The 16,995-nt window shown below is 41.6% G+C and overlaps 1 protein-coding gene across 2 annotated transcripts in view; it reads left to right on the top strand.

The window, feature by feature from the left end:
• The window catches only part of DRC11 (dynein regulatory complex subunit 11), a 99,695-nt gene that overhangs the window by 47,694 nt on the left and 35,006 nt on the right, over positions 1–16,995 (top strand). For both annotated transcript variants that reach the window (XM_085585543.1, XM_085585542.1), the window contains exons 7-9: positions 4,205–4,289; positions 9,535–9,651; positions 13,284–13,359. In XM_085585543.1, the coding sequence (XP_085441669.1) occupies positions 4,205–4,289; positions 9,535–9,651; positions 13,284–13,359 (278 nt within the window). The remainder of the gene's footprint in view (positions 1–4,204; positions 4,290–9,534; positions 9,652–13,283; positions 13,360–16,995) is intronic.

Below are 16,995 nucleotides of genomic sequence, written 5' to 3'. Positions count from 1 at the left end.
TTACAGAACCATTTGAACCTAGTTAAAACTTGGACATTTATGTGGGGTTTGTGCTGTACAAATATTGAGCCCAGAAGAGCCAGAACTCTTTGCTACAGATCAGAGACAAAAGGATTTGCACTGCAGACCATAAAAGATCATTCTTTTTCAATTACACTTGACAGGTCTGAGTTATTGTAAGAGGAATAGGTTTGGAGCAGTAACAGTGAACCAGAGAACATAATGTAATTTGAGAAACAGCACAAAAAGCCCATCACATCCATTTCTTTTTCAGCTGGGAGTGCAAGATTGTATCTTTTCACCCCTCCATCCTTGTTCATCCCTTTACTCTTCCACTTGAGCTGCTTTGATTCAGATTTAGGGCCCCCATTCATCCCAATTAGATGGCTTTTCTGTAAAGCTGCTTTCCAACCCTTGTTCTGCTTCTATTGACAGGATTTCACTGCTTTCCAGAAAACTAATGGATTTCTCACATATCACAATTTCTAAAGGTCCCTTCTTCAACAGCATTCTCCTCAGCACAGAAACCTTGAGCAGTTGTGTTAAAGCAGTGGCTGTGACCCAAAGAAGGATCTTTTTGCCTGCTGTGAGCTCCAACATATTTATTTGCAGCAGTGCAAGCACGGCTCCCAAGCAGAGGCTGCTGCTCGGTGCCTGGGAACAGAAAACGAGGAGCAGGTCACCCACAGGAGCCATCCTCAGCTGCCTGCCTGCAGGGTTTGGGCTCCTTAGGGCCTTCCCAGGCTGCTGCTGGGGTTTGTCTCAAAAGGTGGAGGTTTCTTCCTAGCCCTGTCCTTCCATCTCCCCTTATTTACTCTGTTCAGCCACCGAGTCCAGTCCCACCATAGGATTTTATAAACTTCATTTGTTCCTTTAGGCAATTGGTTTTACTGGAACTGCATCCTCCCTAAGAAATCCAAGACAATTTGCTTCTGCTTTTGCTTGCAGTGCTTAGCACATTGTCAGCACTCCCACTGAAGCAATCACACTGAAAATAAGAGTTGCTCCTTCCAGTTCTGGCATTTACACATTTTTATGAGACGCTGGAAAAGTACAGTTGGATTTTTCCCCCTTGCAAATGCTGAGACAGTAATAAGTAACAGATTCACAGAGTTCTGACTTGGATCTAGGTGTCTCTGACATGTACCATGTCTTTCAAATATATTACACACTCTAATGCTCCTGTTATCAAGAGCTTAAAATTTTACATTCTCCTCTCCCCATCAGCAGTGGAACCAGGGAGGATTCCCACCACAAAGCTCCCCTCCACACTTCCCACAAAACAAAGCAGCCTGCTGGGGCTCCAGTTGGGAGCAACTTCTTGCATCATCTGGGATCATTTTCTTACCCTATTATCACCTCTAATCACCAATACTTCAGTGTTTCTAAGAAGTTTCAAAAGGGGAAGGCGTTTAAAAATAATTTGAACAAATAATATTGTGAATCAAGCTCAGAATCACTCCACAATGTTTGGGACCTCCTTCTAGTCCAAGAGCTGTTCACGGGACACGCCTGGTGGGACCCTCTTCAGCCATAGATAAAGTGTAGCTTCTCTGATGGCACAAAGATACAGGAATTGAAAATGATAGAGTAGCTTGGGTAAGAAGGGACTTTGAAGATCATTTAGTCCCCACCCCACACTTTCCACTAGCCCAGGTTGCTCCAAGCCCCATCCAACCTGACCTGGGACACTTCCAGGGATGGGGGGCAGCCACAGCTTCTCTGGCTGCTCATTTTATCCTGGTGTTTCCAACTGCAAACCAAAGAATTTAGGTCCAGTTGAATCCAAATTAACATCCTAAGATAAATGCATGAGCCAACCCATCGTGATGGCTTTGACTAGAACGCTGCCAGAAAGTGAAGAGGGAATGAAAATTGAGATTCATTATGTTTAAAGTGGACTTTTGACCAGGAAGATGAATGGCTGCATTTTTCTGGGCAGATTTACAGGCCAAATGAATCCCTGGTTTAACCTCTGAACTCGGAGGGTTTCGTAAAGGGAGGAATTTGCCTATCGGGGTCACGCATGGGAATTCCCAGGCATTACAAGATTGAAGTTGTGGTCATTTCAACCTAGAAGAGAAAGAGGAAAACCCACAAGAGGGTGGGTATGGAAATAAGGTTTAAAAGTGCTCCTTCCAGACCATCAGACAGCAATGGATATGCTTACAAAAAAAGCAGATGCCCTGGAAGCATCAGAACATCAAAATGTTTGGTACTCTCTGCTCTCAGATCACTGATGACCATGGAAAATCACATCCTGCAGTGCCCTCAACTAGAAAATCCCAGCCATCCCTGACTGCTTAGTAAATGCCTGACCCTCTTCCATGGAAAGATGGTCACTGTCTTCTCTTCACCTCATTTTTTGACATAAGCACCTACTGAAATTGCTGCCAAAAAAGGTGAGAGGAGCCACATCACCCCAAACAACTGCACCAGCTCAGAGGAGGAGAATCACACAGATAATACAGATTATAAACCAGAAAACCCTTCCCAATTTCACAATATGGTAGAATTTCTACAGCACTCAGATATTCTCATCATACATACTCAAAGGTAAGTATCACAGAGTGGTTTTGGTTGGAGGGAACCTTAAAAATGATTTTACTCCAATCCCCCACCATCTCCAAGAGCTGTAAATTATTTAAAAGTGAAAAAGGGAGTACAAATACCAAATGTAACATGAATAAATATTGGAATCTGATCCTGGTATCATGTTCAGTGGCTCCCAGCTGATTCTTCACCCCAGTGCCTTTCCTTCCTCCCAGCTGGCACTGAAGTAGCAACAGCCTCAATTACAGATTTTGGGAAGTTTTTTACTGTTACCAGACTTGTAGCAGCATTTAAGGCTGCACTTAACATAAAACTGAGCTATTTTCTGGCTGTCTGTAAAAAATGGAACACAAGCTAACATTAAATAATAGATCAGGCATGGTTTTGAGGCCAAAATCCCATTATTAGTGGATTTTTAAAAACACACTAACAGGGACAGCCCTTTGTTGGTGTAGGCTGGTTTCTGGGACTGCAGTGACCAAGGATTTGCATCTGTTTGCATATAGAACTTGTAACTGTTGAACAAGCCAGAGCTCCCAAGCACAGATGAATGTTTGTTGATTCTGTCCTAATTGGTGTTGCATTAATACCAGCAAGAGATCCCAACCCTGCACGTGGTGCTACAGAAACAGAACAGATGCTCTGTTCCAAAGATCTCAGCTTAAAACTGAGCCTGCAGATTAACACCAGCCTAGCAAAGTCCCTTAAGGTACCAGTTGTTTAAAAAAAAAATGAAAACATTTTTAGGAATAGTGTTGACCTTTCTGAGGTCTTTTCTTCTCCAGGGAAATTTAATTTCATTTATAGGAAATATAACCGTGCTATTTGAAAGTAGCACGAGGGTTTTTCTGCACTGCTAAAATTTTCTTTGGAACAGAAAAATTTTCCTGATTTTACCAAACAGACAGAAAATCTTACAGATATATTCCACCAAGCAACAAAAGGGAGAGAAGTTAAAGGGTTTTATCAGTATAAATTACCTTGGGGCTGAAGTTATTTTCTGTATCTTTTAATCCCTTTCTGAAAGGTCTGGAAGCTCCCTGTGTTACCCATGAAACATTCCCACAAAGTCATCAATCACCCCTTCCCAGCTTCCATCACCATGAAGTCCACTGGAAATTTAGGAGTGGTAATCCTGACATGGAAACACAGTCTGGAACTTAGAGATTAAATTCTGATTTAAGCAAAATAAATCTTCTCTTAAAAAAAAAAAAAGAATTAGATGTTGAAAGCAGAGAGTTGTGCTGTGAACATAAAATAATGTAAAATAACATAATAACCATTCCCAGAATGGTTTGGGTTGGAAAAGACCTTAAAGCTCATCCCATCCCACCCCCTGCCATAGCAGAGACACCTTCCATTATCCCAGGTTGCTCCCAGCCCTGTCCAGCCTGGTCCTGGACACTTCTAGGTATAAACACTTTAACCTACATCTCTCAGCTAGGAAGGAATCTGCAGTCCTAGGAATTTCCCTGGGAATTTGCAGTTTTTGTTGGGCCGTGGGATAAGAGACATGGATTGGTAACTATCTTAATTAACTTACAGGACAGAAAACACTGCCATAAGAAGCTTCCCTGCTATCTAACATCTTTATCAACTAGGTGAAAAATGATGAATTCTAATTCCTCTTCCACATTTGTTTCTCCCACAGGCATATCACGGGCAGGTTTCCTGACTATCCGCCTGAGAAGACAGGTGGTTCCCAAGCTATTTTTATTGAAAAACATCCAGAGCAGGTACTGTCCCTCTTTTAATGAAAAAAAATTCATGATGTTAGAGAAAGATTTGCCACAAAACATGTCTGTTTATTTAAGTAGCAATTTTCCCTAACAGTGGCTCTAGTTCTCCAAGAACCTCATGGTTAAAAACTTTTGGTTGCAAACAAAAGAATGAGGTTTATTTCCCAGGCTGTTTCCAGTCAGGTACCAAAATCTGTTCCCTTTCAGGCTGTGCTGCCACTTAATTACGACTGAAGGTGCTCAGGTGATGGAAGAGAAGTAGAGAACAGCAGAGGAGAGCATCCAATGCAGGCAGGGCTAAGCCTTGATTTACTGCCAAGGCTAATTAAGCAAATTTAACATCACAGAGAAGGAAGTATCTCAGTTTATCTTGTGTGTTGTAGGTTGTTTTTCCTGGTAAATCACCCTCCTGATTTCTCTGGCTAATGGAAGTGGCTGATAATCTCTTCCTCTGATCACTGAGTGTCACACAGGGAAAGTGATGAAGCCCAGCTGAAGGCATTGCTGGGCACTTGGAGCCCTTCCCACCCATCCCGAGCAGCCAAGGGGGCAATGGGTCTGTTGGGGGAGAACAGGAAGCAGGATTTGGCCCCTGAGCAAACCACTGTGCAGGGCTAGCAAAATTAAGAGGGCAAAACCTGAATTCTGTGGTCCTGAAAGCCTCACCCCTGAGACTATTGCATGATTTTTCTGCAGTTGGTGCTCTAACACAGGTATGGTAAAAGAGGATTTTTATAGAAGGGATGTAAAAATCATCTCATTGCAGCTACCCTGACACCTTCCACTAGTCCAGGTTGCTCAGAGCCCCATCCAGCCAGGCCTCAAATGCTTCCAGGGATGAGGAATTTTGGATCCAGTCCTCCCTGGGATCCCAGGGAGGGTTTGGGGGTTTGGGGGGATGTAAGGACAGCACGGAGCACAGCACTAACCATCAGCTAACTTTGCTAAAAACACAGGAAAACTGCTGCAAACAGCTCCCTGTGCCCCACTAAAACTCAGTTTGGGGCATGCTCCTGGTTTTAGCCAAGTTCAGGGGCTAAACCCTGCTGGGCTCTGCTCTGCTGTTCAGGCAGGCAGAGGGAAGGAGACTCTCAGTGAAGTTTTCAGCCTCCAAAGCAGAAACACGTGCCAGAGTCCAGAAGGCTTTGTTGAGAGCCACCCAGCAAGTGGGGCTGATTGCTGGGCAAGGGTTTGGGGAATGTGATGCCAAAGAGACCTGCCAGCATCAAGGATTAACACAGCTGGGGAAGAAAACATGACAAGGAATTATTCTGTGCAACACTGGATATGGAGGTAGATTCTGGAGAAATGGGTTTAACCTTCCTGTCATGCTCCCAGCTTGCAATTCCCACGTTCAGCTGTTTTGTTGGCTTTCCTGAGCATCTGCTTTTTCTTTGCATGGAAAAAAATGGAAGCCAAAAGTCTGGAGAAGTAGTTTTACTGCTTATTTTCCCTGCTGCACCCTGGAAAAAAGCCTTCCTCTATTTTCCTAACAAATTTTCACTAGCAATTATCTGATTTTCACCAATTTTGAGGTCTGTTTTTTTCTCCCTTTTTAGCCAGCAGAATGTGTGTCACAGCCTTAAGAGATTCCACAATGCAGCTGGCCAGGGAAGGTTCAGTGCAGTCATGATTTTACCTGAATGTCAGACAAGTTAAACATTTTTTGTTCCACTGAGTCAGCTGCATATTAAAAAAATCCTTGAGGCCACCAGGTTTATTCCACACACTGGTCTACTGGGCAACGTAGGAAAGGAAATCCTGGCCCCATGGAAGCTGATGGGAGTTTTGTCCTTGACTCCAGGGGGGACAGGAGTTCACCTCTTGTCTGTATGAGCTCCTGTATGAGCAGGGGTTGGTTACTCTAAAGTCAAACTCCATGAAAAATCAAGACTGAGCTGTATTTAAAAAGTGAGCATTTTATAAGGCTTCAGTAAAGACACTTTGGGGAAAATAAAATACAAATTAATCACTTCACAAACCATTGCCGCATTATTATACATTCTATATTTCTTGATCCTTTGACAACCCTGACCTTACTTGACTTTGTTATGTAGCTGGCTTTCTGCATAAACTGCTTCCATGACATTTTATAAATACCTTCCCAAAGACATCCCAATACAGAGTACTTGGTGCTTCAGTCAGAAAAAGAAATCACTTCTTTTCCCTTGACTGAAAAGAAGCTTTTTCACTACTTACTCTTCAAGAGAAATTTAACATTCCAGGACATTGCTGTAATCTCCCTGCATCTGCTCCAGATTTCTATCCCTAATGGTTTTTTATGTTTTGCTCCACAGATAATCATCAGTTGTGACAATTTTTAGCTTTGCCCTTATCCTGCTGCCAACAAAATTATGATCTTTTCCTGTAGTTCATTAAGTCTCATCACCATGAAAAAAAGCCAAGAGAGTTGCCATTTCACAGGCATTTCCCCCTCTCCCAGCTCCTCATTTCCAATATTAAATAACATTAAAAAAAAAAAAAAAAAAAAAGAAAGGTGTCATAGAAGAACTAAAAGCCTGAAAATATTCTGAATATTTCAAATTAACCATGAAGGAGGAGGGAAACTAGGGAAACTCTACTTGGCCTCTGTTAAATTACCCAACACTTAAAATATTCACCTACAGACAGCAATCCAAAAAAACGCCAAAAAAAATCCCCAAAAAACCACACCAAAAATCCTCCACGAAGAAGAAACATTTCCTAGATTTCAATAAAACTTCTTTCTGTAGAGTTAATATTCCAAGAGAGGAATTTTTCCTCCAGGAACACTGGTCTGTGTCCCTGTAAAGTGTTAAAGCCAGGCTCTGAGGCTGCTCTCACCTGCCACAGGTGGAGATCCAGCATTCCCGAACTCACTCTAGCCCTGCTTTTCTTTTGTGCCCACAACTATAAGGCAAGAAGTTTCAGGTAAAGTTTTCTTTCAAGGAATAAGGGAAGGTTTTAGTCCTGAAGAACTTTTACCTGAGCCAACACCAAAACTTCCTGTGTCTGAGGACAGCAGAACAAGTGAATCCTGCTGGCAGCTGGAAGTTTTCTTATGCTTGGATCATATAAACCAGCATTAGACATTTTAATTCATAGGCTACACTCTGGTTTAGTGCCCAGTTCTTCCCCCAACAAAAACAAAAAAAATGGAGATTTGCACTGCAAGATTTTAAAAACATGGTTGAACTGATACAAGAATACAAAAGTCTATTTAACTTTTATGGAGCACCAGTTTTAAACGAAAATGTCTTTTCAGCCACTGAAGAAAATGTTACTGGAGAAAAATCATCACTGGCACAATAGGAGTTCTAGGAAAGACTGGGAAAAAATACAAAGAGGCTAAAATTCATCTGCTCCTATTGAAACACAGTCTCTTCCTCTTGTATTAAGAGTTTGCTAACTACTTTCTGTATCATTTCAAAAACAGACAACCTAGCAAAGAAAAGGGAAGTCCAAAACAACTTCCGAAGACATCTACTTCTCTTTCCACTATGAAGTTTTCTCCAGGAAAAAAAAAAAAAAAAAAAAAACAAAACAAAAAAAACCACCAAAAACTACATTAAAATGTTGGTGAATTGCCTACTAATCTCAAACTAACCTTTGCTTGCCATTCCATTTCTTCCCTCCTGTTTTGCCAGATTGTTCAGGCATCTCCTTGCAGCTGGAGGGGAAGTGGTTCTGTATAAAAGAGCAGAAGCCACCCAAGGTTAGACACAGCTCCCCCCAGCTCTGCAATCCTGGAGCTGCTTGGAGCAGAGCTGGAGGAGCTGCAGCAAGGACAGGCAGAGGGACAAGGACATTTCAGCTGCTCAGTGCCATCACAGCAGGTTCATGAGAACACAAACTCTGTCTCACCCCTTCCAGTATCATTCATCTGTGCAGAAATATGAAAGCAGATCACTGCACTCAGGGTCTGGATGCACTGAAATACTGCCTGCAGAATGGTTCTGCTGCAAATTGGAACCTTTTGTCAATCACTTGTGTGTTTGCAGGTGTCCTACTGGACAAAGCCACCCCTGAGATGCTGGGACTGGTTCTGGTTCCCCTTTGCAGGCAGAGCAGAGCAGAGCAGAGCAGAGCAGAGCAGAGCAGAGCAGAGCAGAGGTGACAAGGTTGGGTTTCTGGCTGTGTAGGAGCACTGCAATAAAGGATACACTCAGAGTAGCTCTGTTGGTTTTGGATCCAAGAGGCCTGCTGGGACACTAAAAACCTATTCTAAACTCCAGTCAGTCTGGTAATCTATCCCAGGGAATGAAATGCTTCGCTGCTTATCACCACAAGATGTGACTGAGCAGTGCTCAGGGCTTGAATTACCATATTTAATTAAATGTAAGGTACTGAAATGCTTGGGGAGAGCCACTAATGGAACTGCTCTGGCTGCATAGCACAGCCCTTGTCATTGTCCCCTTCCAGCATCCAGTGCTCAGTACATTAAAAGGTATACTTGAGAAAGCAAATATTTTCACTGTTACAGGAAACACATCTTACAGTTGGAAATGTTTTATTTTCTGTTCTTTCGCAGTACTGCCAGTGTTAGTGGTCCATTAATAAACTTCAATGGATTTTCTGATTTAGACTCATTAGTAAATGATCTTAGAATTCCTCTCAGGGACAAGAAAGCTGCCTAGAAACAAGAGAATGGTGGAAGCAGCAAATTTTCACTCTGTGCCTTTTTCAGATAATAAAGTATAATTGGCCAGGAACTAAAGATATGGGAATTGATGGAGCTGTACTCAGTTATCAGCTGCTGCTTGCTTGCAGGGATAAAGATGCTGAGCTATCCCTGTGTATCTGTCAGGGTTTGCCACAATATCTCCATCCAATCTCCCTCAGCCACTAGAACAATTTCAGTCTTTAGCCATATATTGAAATTAGACACACCTCAGGGCAGCCTTTTAAAATCCATCCCTATAAAAATCAATCTGCCTTACAAACACCAGGACAAATTAATCATCTGGGTCTGAGATAATTCATTATGAATTCATCATCTGGGTCTGAGCCCAGAGGGAACTTTGAGTTGTGTGTCATTAGAATATTCAGCTTCTGGACAGCTTCAGGAACTGGTCCTTCTCCATAAAAGCCCCCATGAGATAGGACAGAAATCAGCCTTTCCCTAATGATAAATTGGGATATTCAGCACCTGTGTTGGAGTTGGTCAGCACAAAGAGGCTTCTCTGTGGTGGTGTGGAATTCAGAGAGTGCAGCCTTTTGGATATGGTGTTTTCCCAATCACATTCCTCCCTGCCTCTTTCAGGTCCTTGAAGAGCTGGCTGCCAAAAAGGCAGAGGCAGAGAAAAAAGAAAAGGAGAAGAACGAGAAAAAAGACAAGGAAACTGCCAAAGTGAAAAAGCCACCAAAAGTCGGGAAGCCGGTAAGGAACGACAGCAGGTTGTGAAGCCTCAGGTGTGGGCAGATGCCATGAAGTGACATTAAAGTGGTCACCAAAGCTCCAGGCTCAGGTTCAGGAGACAAAGAATTGTCTGAGGTTGGTCTCTCTCAGCCTTTCCATGACCTCAATGATTCTGGGGAACTTTTTACCTCTCATATTTTAGGAATGGCCATGACTGAGCTCAGTGGGAAGAGCTGATGGAGGTGCAGACTGTCAGGGACATAAATGAGAGCAAAAATCCACTCTGGGGCTTTGAGATCATTGCCAGGACAATCAGACAGGGAACAAAGTGGTAACCAAGCATTCCTGCTGTTAATGTGGGTACAGAGGAGTTCATCACTGCCACCCCTTGCAGAATTAGGAATTAAGAGCCTCAGAGCTTGTGTGGATTTCAATCTAATTTTAAAACCTCATCAACCATGCATAAATAAAGTCATGCATTTTCTATGTTCTTAGAGTGGGAACTAGTTTTGTTTCAAATGTCAATAGACACCACTAAATGTACAATATACCCCCTGAAATCTTTGAGGTAAAGGTCTGCTTTCACAAAAGACACTTCCAAATTATTTCAGGAGCAGCTTCACAGACCAAACCACCTGTGAAACAGAGCAGTGACCAAAGGGCATCTTCAAAAGCAAGCTGTGCAACAAAAATTGTCAGCTTTTGCTGAAGCAGCAGCTTTTGTCTCTCATTTACTTCCACAGTATAAATAAAATTTTAAACAATATATATTTTTTTAATAAGGGTCATTAATCTCCCACTAAATATGTGGAGGAGAAGGGTGAGTTTTCTAGGGCAAAGCTTACTCTTCGCTGCAAGTTTTACACAAATTAATTTGAAGGCCTAACCCTAGAACAAATATAGTCCAAAAAAAAACGATGCTTTTCTTGGACTACATCCATTAGCCTGGCCAAAGCTCTGAGAACATCTAGCCAGGAACCTAAATGACATGAATTTAGGGAGCATCAGTCAATTTAATTGGAAGGTAGATACCTAAATGTTAACTTGTAAATTAGCATCTTGAAAACACTGTTTGGGGGGTTGGGGTGTTGGTTTTTTTTTCCCTTTGTAAATGAAAATACACAGCAGGCTGAAGGAACAAATACATGAATGTTTTTCAAGGTCTTTAAGCCCAATTGCTTAACTTTGGTAACTAGGAAGGGTTGTGGCTGCTCCTGTGTGAACAGGAGGTGTTTTTAAGTTCTGGTCACACATGTCTTCAGCCAATCACTTGTTACAGTGACCAGTTTGTTGGGTGACACTGTCACAGCCCTGGTGAAGCTCCTGAAACTGGATGGCACCTCATCCATCCGCTTTAAGACCTGACTTTTACAGGACAAAATTTGATTCCTTCCTGGTTTTACACATTTCTGAAGATAAGAACCAACAGCAAAAATGTGTCTCAGTCCCCTGGCAGCCTCTGCGAGGCTGTTTTGAATTGGGGTGAAGTAACAGCATGGAGCTCTGGAGTTTTATAACTTCATGTCATTCCCATCTCCTCAGCCATCACAACTCCTGTCAAGTAAAATTCTGAGCCATTATATCAGGTTCTCTATGGTTCACTGAGAAACAACAAAGGGAACATTCTCTCCAAGGTTATAGCACTGACAGGGGAAAAAAAAAAGAGTATCTTAGACCAGTTGAGAAGTATTTGGAAAAGTTCTAACAGCAGGACTCTTATTAAAATAAGTGTAGGCTATAAGTCATAGGGATGCAGGCAGAAAAAACCTTGCTCCCAACTTCAGCTCTTAAAGAAAACAAAAGTTGGATCCCAGAAGGAAATTTAAGCATTTCTGAAAAGCCTGATAGCAATCTTTACAAAGAGTATTTGATATCAAAGGAACTTCACTTTCTTTTCTCTGCAAGGTGCTGATTTGATTTCCCTGAGGAAAAAAACAACCCATGGCTCCATTCCCCCAAAAAATCCCTCTTTCCAAAAGCAGCAGCAGTCTGGGCTGCCTCACCCTGCAACCTGCTGGAGCTTGTCCCACTGAATGTGAGCAAGGCTGTGCATCCCTGAATTTCACCCAGAAATGCCAAACACTGGGGCACACTCCCATCCCTAGTGAAACCTCTTAGGAAAATCTCCAAAGGAAATGTGCACAGTGGAGCCAATTCAGTTTTCCCTGCTGTCCAGTGGGAATCACCTGGTGTGGAGCTGGCTTTGGAAAGCCTCAGAAATAGACTGAGACACTTATTTCTACATTTCTGCTTAAATTCAAATATATATTGCTGGTTCAAGGGGTCTTAACACATTTAAAACAGAACAAGCATAGGCTCAATGCACTGAAAATCAAAAAATATATGAACTGGTTTCAAAGGAAAAGCTCTTTTTATTATGTTGACTCTTAGGCTATTAATTGAGGCAAGAGAAAACAGAACTGCAACTGTCCTTAAGACACAAGAGAGTGGGTTTGATTAAAATCAATTAAATTGACACAATGATTTCATTGACATCAGTCTATAAAATCAGTGAAGCAAGTAACTAAAACAATTCACTGGCTTATTTATAACAATAAAATGTTGATGTGTCCTGTGGTATTGAGAGGCTAAAAATGAAAAACCCATTTTTAGGCTGGTTTGGGGGGAATTAATTTGTTGGGGTTTTTAATAGTTGACACATTTCCTCTCAGAACATCATGGATTAATCATTTTCTATAAAATACCATGGAAAAATGGTAAAAGGATTCTGCTCACTTCAAATGATCCAAGAATGAACCTCAAAGTGCCACACCCTGTGAAACTGGGAATACATTGGAGTAACTGGGGATTTGAGCTCAAATCCCCCAACTTTTTTTTTGCACTTTAAACAAAGTTCTAAAACAAAACAGTTCTTGATGTTCAGACAAGAACCTCCCAAGTCTTTTTCAAATCCATCTATAGGGTAGAAGTGACAAATGTATTTAGATTATTCCTGTCCTTCTGGGCCCAAACTGGAATTACTGTAATTAAAACCAGATATTTGATACTTTAATTAAAACCAGATATTTGATAACTCCCATAATGGGGCTGCAGCTGTACCTGCAGGTAGTAGATATTTCCATAATTATAAGGCTTTTTTGGGGGGGATTTAGTTTTAACCATCCCAGGAGCTGCAATTTTATAACAAGTGGTTTGTAGGTTATTTAGCAAAATCCTGATCCTGTCTGGTATAAATTCACATTCAATTCCTCCCCAAACAGTGATCTAATCTCTCTTTTTTAACTATTACCTTACTCACATCTTGATACTTACGACTGATACAAGATGAAGAAACTTTGATAATTTTCTGGGAGGTTTTTCCCTCAGAAATACTGGTTCAGTGAAATAGAACTGTTTCAGGAATATGACAATAGCAGCAAAAATAACTGAAAAAAGGCATTTAAATTAAATTCCACTTTAATATTGCAAGTCTTCTACCTAAATTACCTTTTCAAACAAGCTGGAGTATAATTATTGTTTAATTTGGTGACTTCAGCTGATAAAATGACAGCCCTTCTCTCATGGAGCAACCTGGGCTAGTAGAAGGTGTCCAGGGGCTGGAATGAGGTCTTTCAGGCCTTTTCCACCCCATTCCATAATTCTGTGAAACAATGCTCTCAGCAATTCCTCTCTTCACTTTCCCCCCAATCTAGGTAGTGGATGAACGCTGGAAAATAGGTCCAAGCAATTTCCTTTTGATGCTGGAGGAAGGAAGCTCTCAGTACCGAGGTCAGTAGAAAAAGGTAACAATTCCAGCTGGAATGTTCTCCCAGATCAGCTTAATGGGAATGTCATTCCTATAAGGTCAAGTGGGCAGCTGCCCAAAATATGGAACATTATAAAAATTAAGATGTTAGATTTTAAAATGGAATTTAGGAAGGGAGGCTCTCAGGACCTTAATTCTTCCAAGGAATCTGTCAAAACCATTGAGCTAATCATATAGGAAGGGACATTTCTGTGGGTGAAAGTGAACAAACTCGCAGCAAAGTGCTTCAAGAAGCAAAAAAAAGACATTTTAGGATTTTCTGAGGGCAATGAGGATGACATCAGAATAGCCAATAATTCAAAAGCACCATACTGTACATCAGGTTTAAGCATCAGTGTTTCCATATTTCTGTAACTCTACCTGTCCTGTCTCCTCCAAGAGTGAGAACTCATGGAAGAGTCCATGGATTCCTTCACAGCTACTCCAATTATTTTTTATGATATCTTTGAATAGGAGTAGCATTTTCTCAAGCAGAGGCTCAAAACTGTGCATGTACTTGTTTCACGCCAAGTGTGTGAAACTAAAACATAACCCAGACTTTCAGCAAGGGGCCTGGCTGGTTTTTCAACTTGAGAAAGCACCAAAAAGCAGGGATTTCTTAATAAAAATCATGAAAGGGCATATTGTTCATTTCCAGATCTCTTCTGTCTTCTCTGCTTTTGTTACTTCTGTTTATCTCCTCAACACTTGTCCTCGGTGCTCAGCCTGATTCACAAGTGAATTAGGAAGTCTTGCACTTGTCTGAAGTGGAAAATGGGGTTATTTTTGCTGCATTTCTGCAGATTCTGTTCTGATACATTGTGGAAAAATATCTTTTCTGCTCTCCACCCTTCAGAGCTAGTGCCTTGCTAAAATTCCTCATATGAAAAGTCTCCATTATTCCCTCCTGCTGACAAATTACTGGTGTCAAGTTTTCTGCCTGATTTGAGCTGGCTGGAGAGAAAGAAGTGAACTTAAACTTGCTAAATGTGTATCAGTAGTTTGGCCTGACCTCTGACTTGTAACAATTAGGATTTTCTTACACCTTATAAATCACAGAGCAACTTTCTGGCTAAAAAAGGGAGCTTTGCATCCCATCTGCCATGTCAGAACCCTGCTGAAGGCAGCAGGAGCTCTAGATAAGCATAAAATCCATCCAAACTTCTTTCCTTAGCTAGCCTAGGATGAAATGGCACCAGGAACTCAAAACCAGGCATGGCAAGAGTGGGGCTCCCATCCAGCCAGTGCCCAGGGCAGGGCAGCAGCAGCAGAAGGGAGGCAGGAGGGCTTTGCCCTGGAGGAAAACTGCTTGATTGTAACCTCAGCAGAGCAGGGGAGGAATAAAAACAGAGTGAGGAATAAAAACACCACAGTGGTGACTTTGCCAGCAATGGAGACTCCCAAATTTCACAACTACCTCATGTGATAAGCCAGGGGCTTTATGAGGAGATGGGGGATTTGTCACCCAAACTATCTGAACACCAGCTCTGCCATTCCCAGCAGGACAACTGCTCTGAGCCCTGCAAACACAGAATTTTTGGGGTTATTCCCACAGTGTGAGTGCCTCTGTGATTCCCATTTCCCAGTTACACACCCACACATCTCTAGCCCATCCTGCTGGAGCTGCCAGCTGCTCTCCAGCTCTGAAGGCACATGAGAAGGAGCCCTTTTCTGCACAGAGCACAAGCAGGAACCCTCAGAGTGGGAAAGCTCTCTTGCAGGCTTCAAAGAATACCTGCAGTTCTGGCTTAGGCACAGGAGGAGTCTGTAGCTGTGCAGTTCAACTTCAGATGGGTTTTTTTTTCCTCCTTTTCTCCCAGTGAACCAGGTCTATTTGACACCACATGTATTTTTAGTAAACAGCTGTTAATTCCTCCTTGCAGCACAATCCTCCTGCAGCATTTTGGGCTTTTCATTGCAGGGCACTCACACAATACTACCTGGGGGTTGTCCAAAATGGTTTTATTTTTAATCTAACCATGGATTCTTTGAATCAAATTCTCTCATCAGGATCTAATCTGCAACAACATCCACCCAGAACAGCACCAGCAGTCTCTTGTATTTTTTTATTTTAAGCTGCTTTCCTCTCAGTCACAGAATTATGCAGGAAAAAATAGATCTGAGTTTGGACTTTCTATTGAGAACATTTTTTTCCCTAATCTTATTTGAAATAGGTCACTTGCTATCATCATTTGCACAGAAGTTCAGATTTATTAGTGCAGAAATCTTGAAAACATGATTGAAGCAACAGAGCTTTATTAAGAAATTTTTTTATCAGGAGTAATTCAAAGCCCCTTATAAGTGTGTCTAAAGTTCAACTAAATGACAGCTGACCAAACAACAAACATCTTTGTTTTTTCACAGCCCCCAACACTTAATTTTAAAAAAGTCTTCCCATCCCACGAAACTGTTGCTTTTTACATAGCTTACTTAAATATTTTTAAAAATATAAATCAGTTTTGACAAAAATCTAAACACTTCACTTACAAATTTCTTCACCCTGTGTTTTTAAGTCCTCTCCCAAACTAGAGCTGCTGCCTAAACTTCGCTGGAATTCATGAAGCCTTTTATCCCCCTAGAGCTGTATCTGGCCTTTTTTCTAGTTGCTAAACTCCACTTGCCAAGTCCTAAAGCACTTATTTTAAATGATGTGCTTAGAAACAGCCACTTTGTGTGGCATCTCCTTTCACACTGCAATAGCCAGAGTTTACATGGGGCAAATGTAAGGCTGAGCCTTTACCTCCCTCTGTACTTTTGCAGTGTATTTTTGCAGTGTGAGGCAGCAATGTGCTATTTTCCCCAATTCTACAGCTGACCAGTTGATATTTATGACTTGCTCAGCATCACAGAGGATATTGGAGATCAAATACTCCATGGTGTGTCCAAATACTCCTTGAAGGTGTGGTAATATTCTGTATTTTTAACCAGCCTTCAAGAGATTCAAATCCTTTTGCCAGGAGGTTCAAAGTGGCCATTTCAAGAGAAGCTTCATGATTCAAATAAATCTTCTATAATTGTTAGTTGGCTGTTCTGTGAAATTCTGGGATATTGGAGTTCCCTACTGGCCTGCAGAGCTGGGATGCTGATTTAGGAGTGGTCTGGGCTGCCTTTGAGCCCCGAGCTAGCTCTGCATATAAAACAATCCCAAAATAAGCATATACTATTTTAGAAAAGGTGACATAAATTTCACTACATACACACAGGCACAGAAATAGCTCCTGGAGCTGGTTGACCCTGCCTGTAACAAAATACCAGACTCTGCTGACCAGCCGGTGAAAACATAACATCCTTAGCCTCCTGACCTCCCTTTAAAATTGACTTTGAAACATTCTGTTGATCTATAAAAGAATAACAGAGCATGTAACACCTATGAGTTATTGATCTCTCTACTAAAATTAGACCCCTCTAACCCAGTGGTTAATATAACTCAGATAACTCATTGCCAGGTAATACCAGAGTCTGGGGGGAGCCTCCCTGGTTTGCCTGCAGTGGGTATTAAACACTAATCAATCTACAAAATGACAATAAACAATTATGAAAAAAAAACAGAATAGAAAAACCTGCAGATCCCTCTATGAAAAATAAATCTCTAAAGCTTGGTACTCCTGTGAAAACATAGC

Source organism: Lonchura striata, chromosome 7 (genome assembly GCF_050655825.1).
Source record: "Lonchura striata isolate lonStrDom1 chromosome 7, ASM5065582v1, whole genome shotgun sequence".
Taxonomy (NCBI): Eukaryota; Metazoa; Chordata; class Aves; order Passeriformes; family Estrildidae; genus Lonchura; species Lonchura striata.
This window is presented reverse-complemented; position numbering and strand designations above follow the sequence as displayed.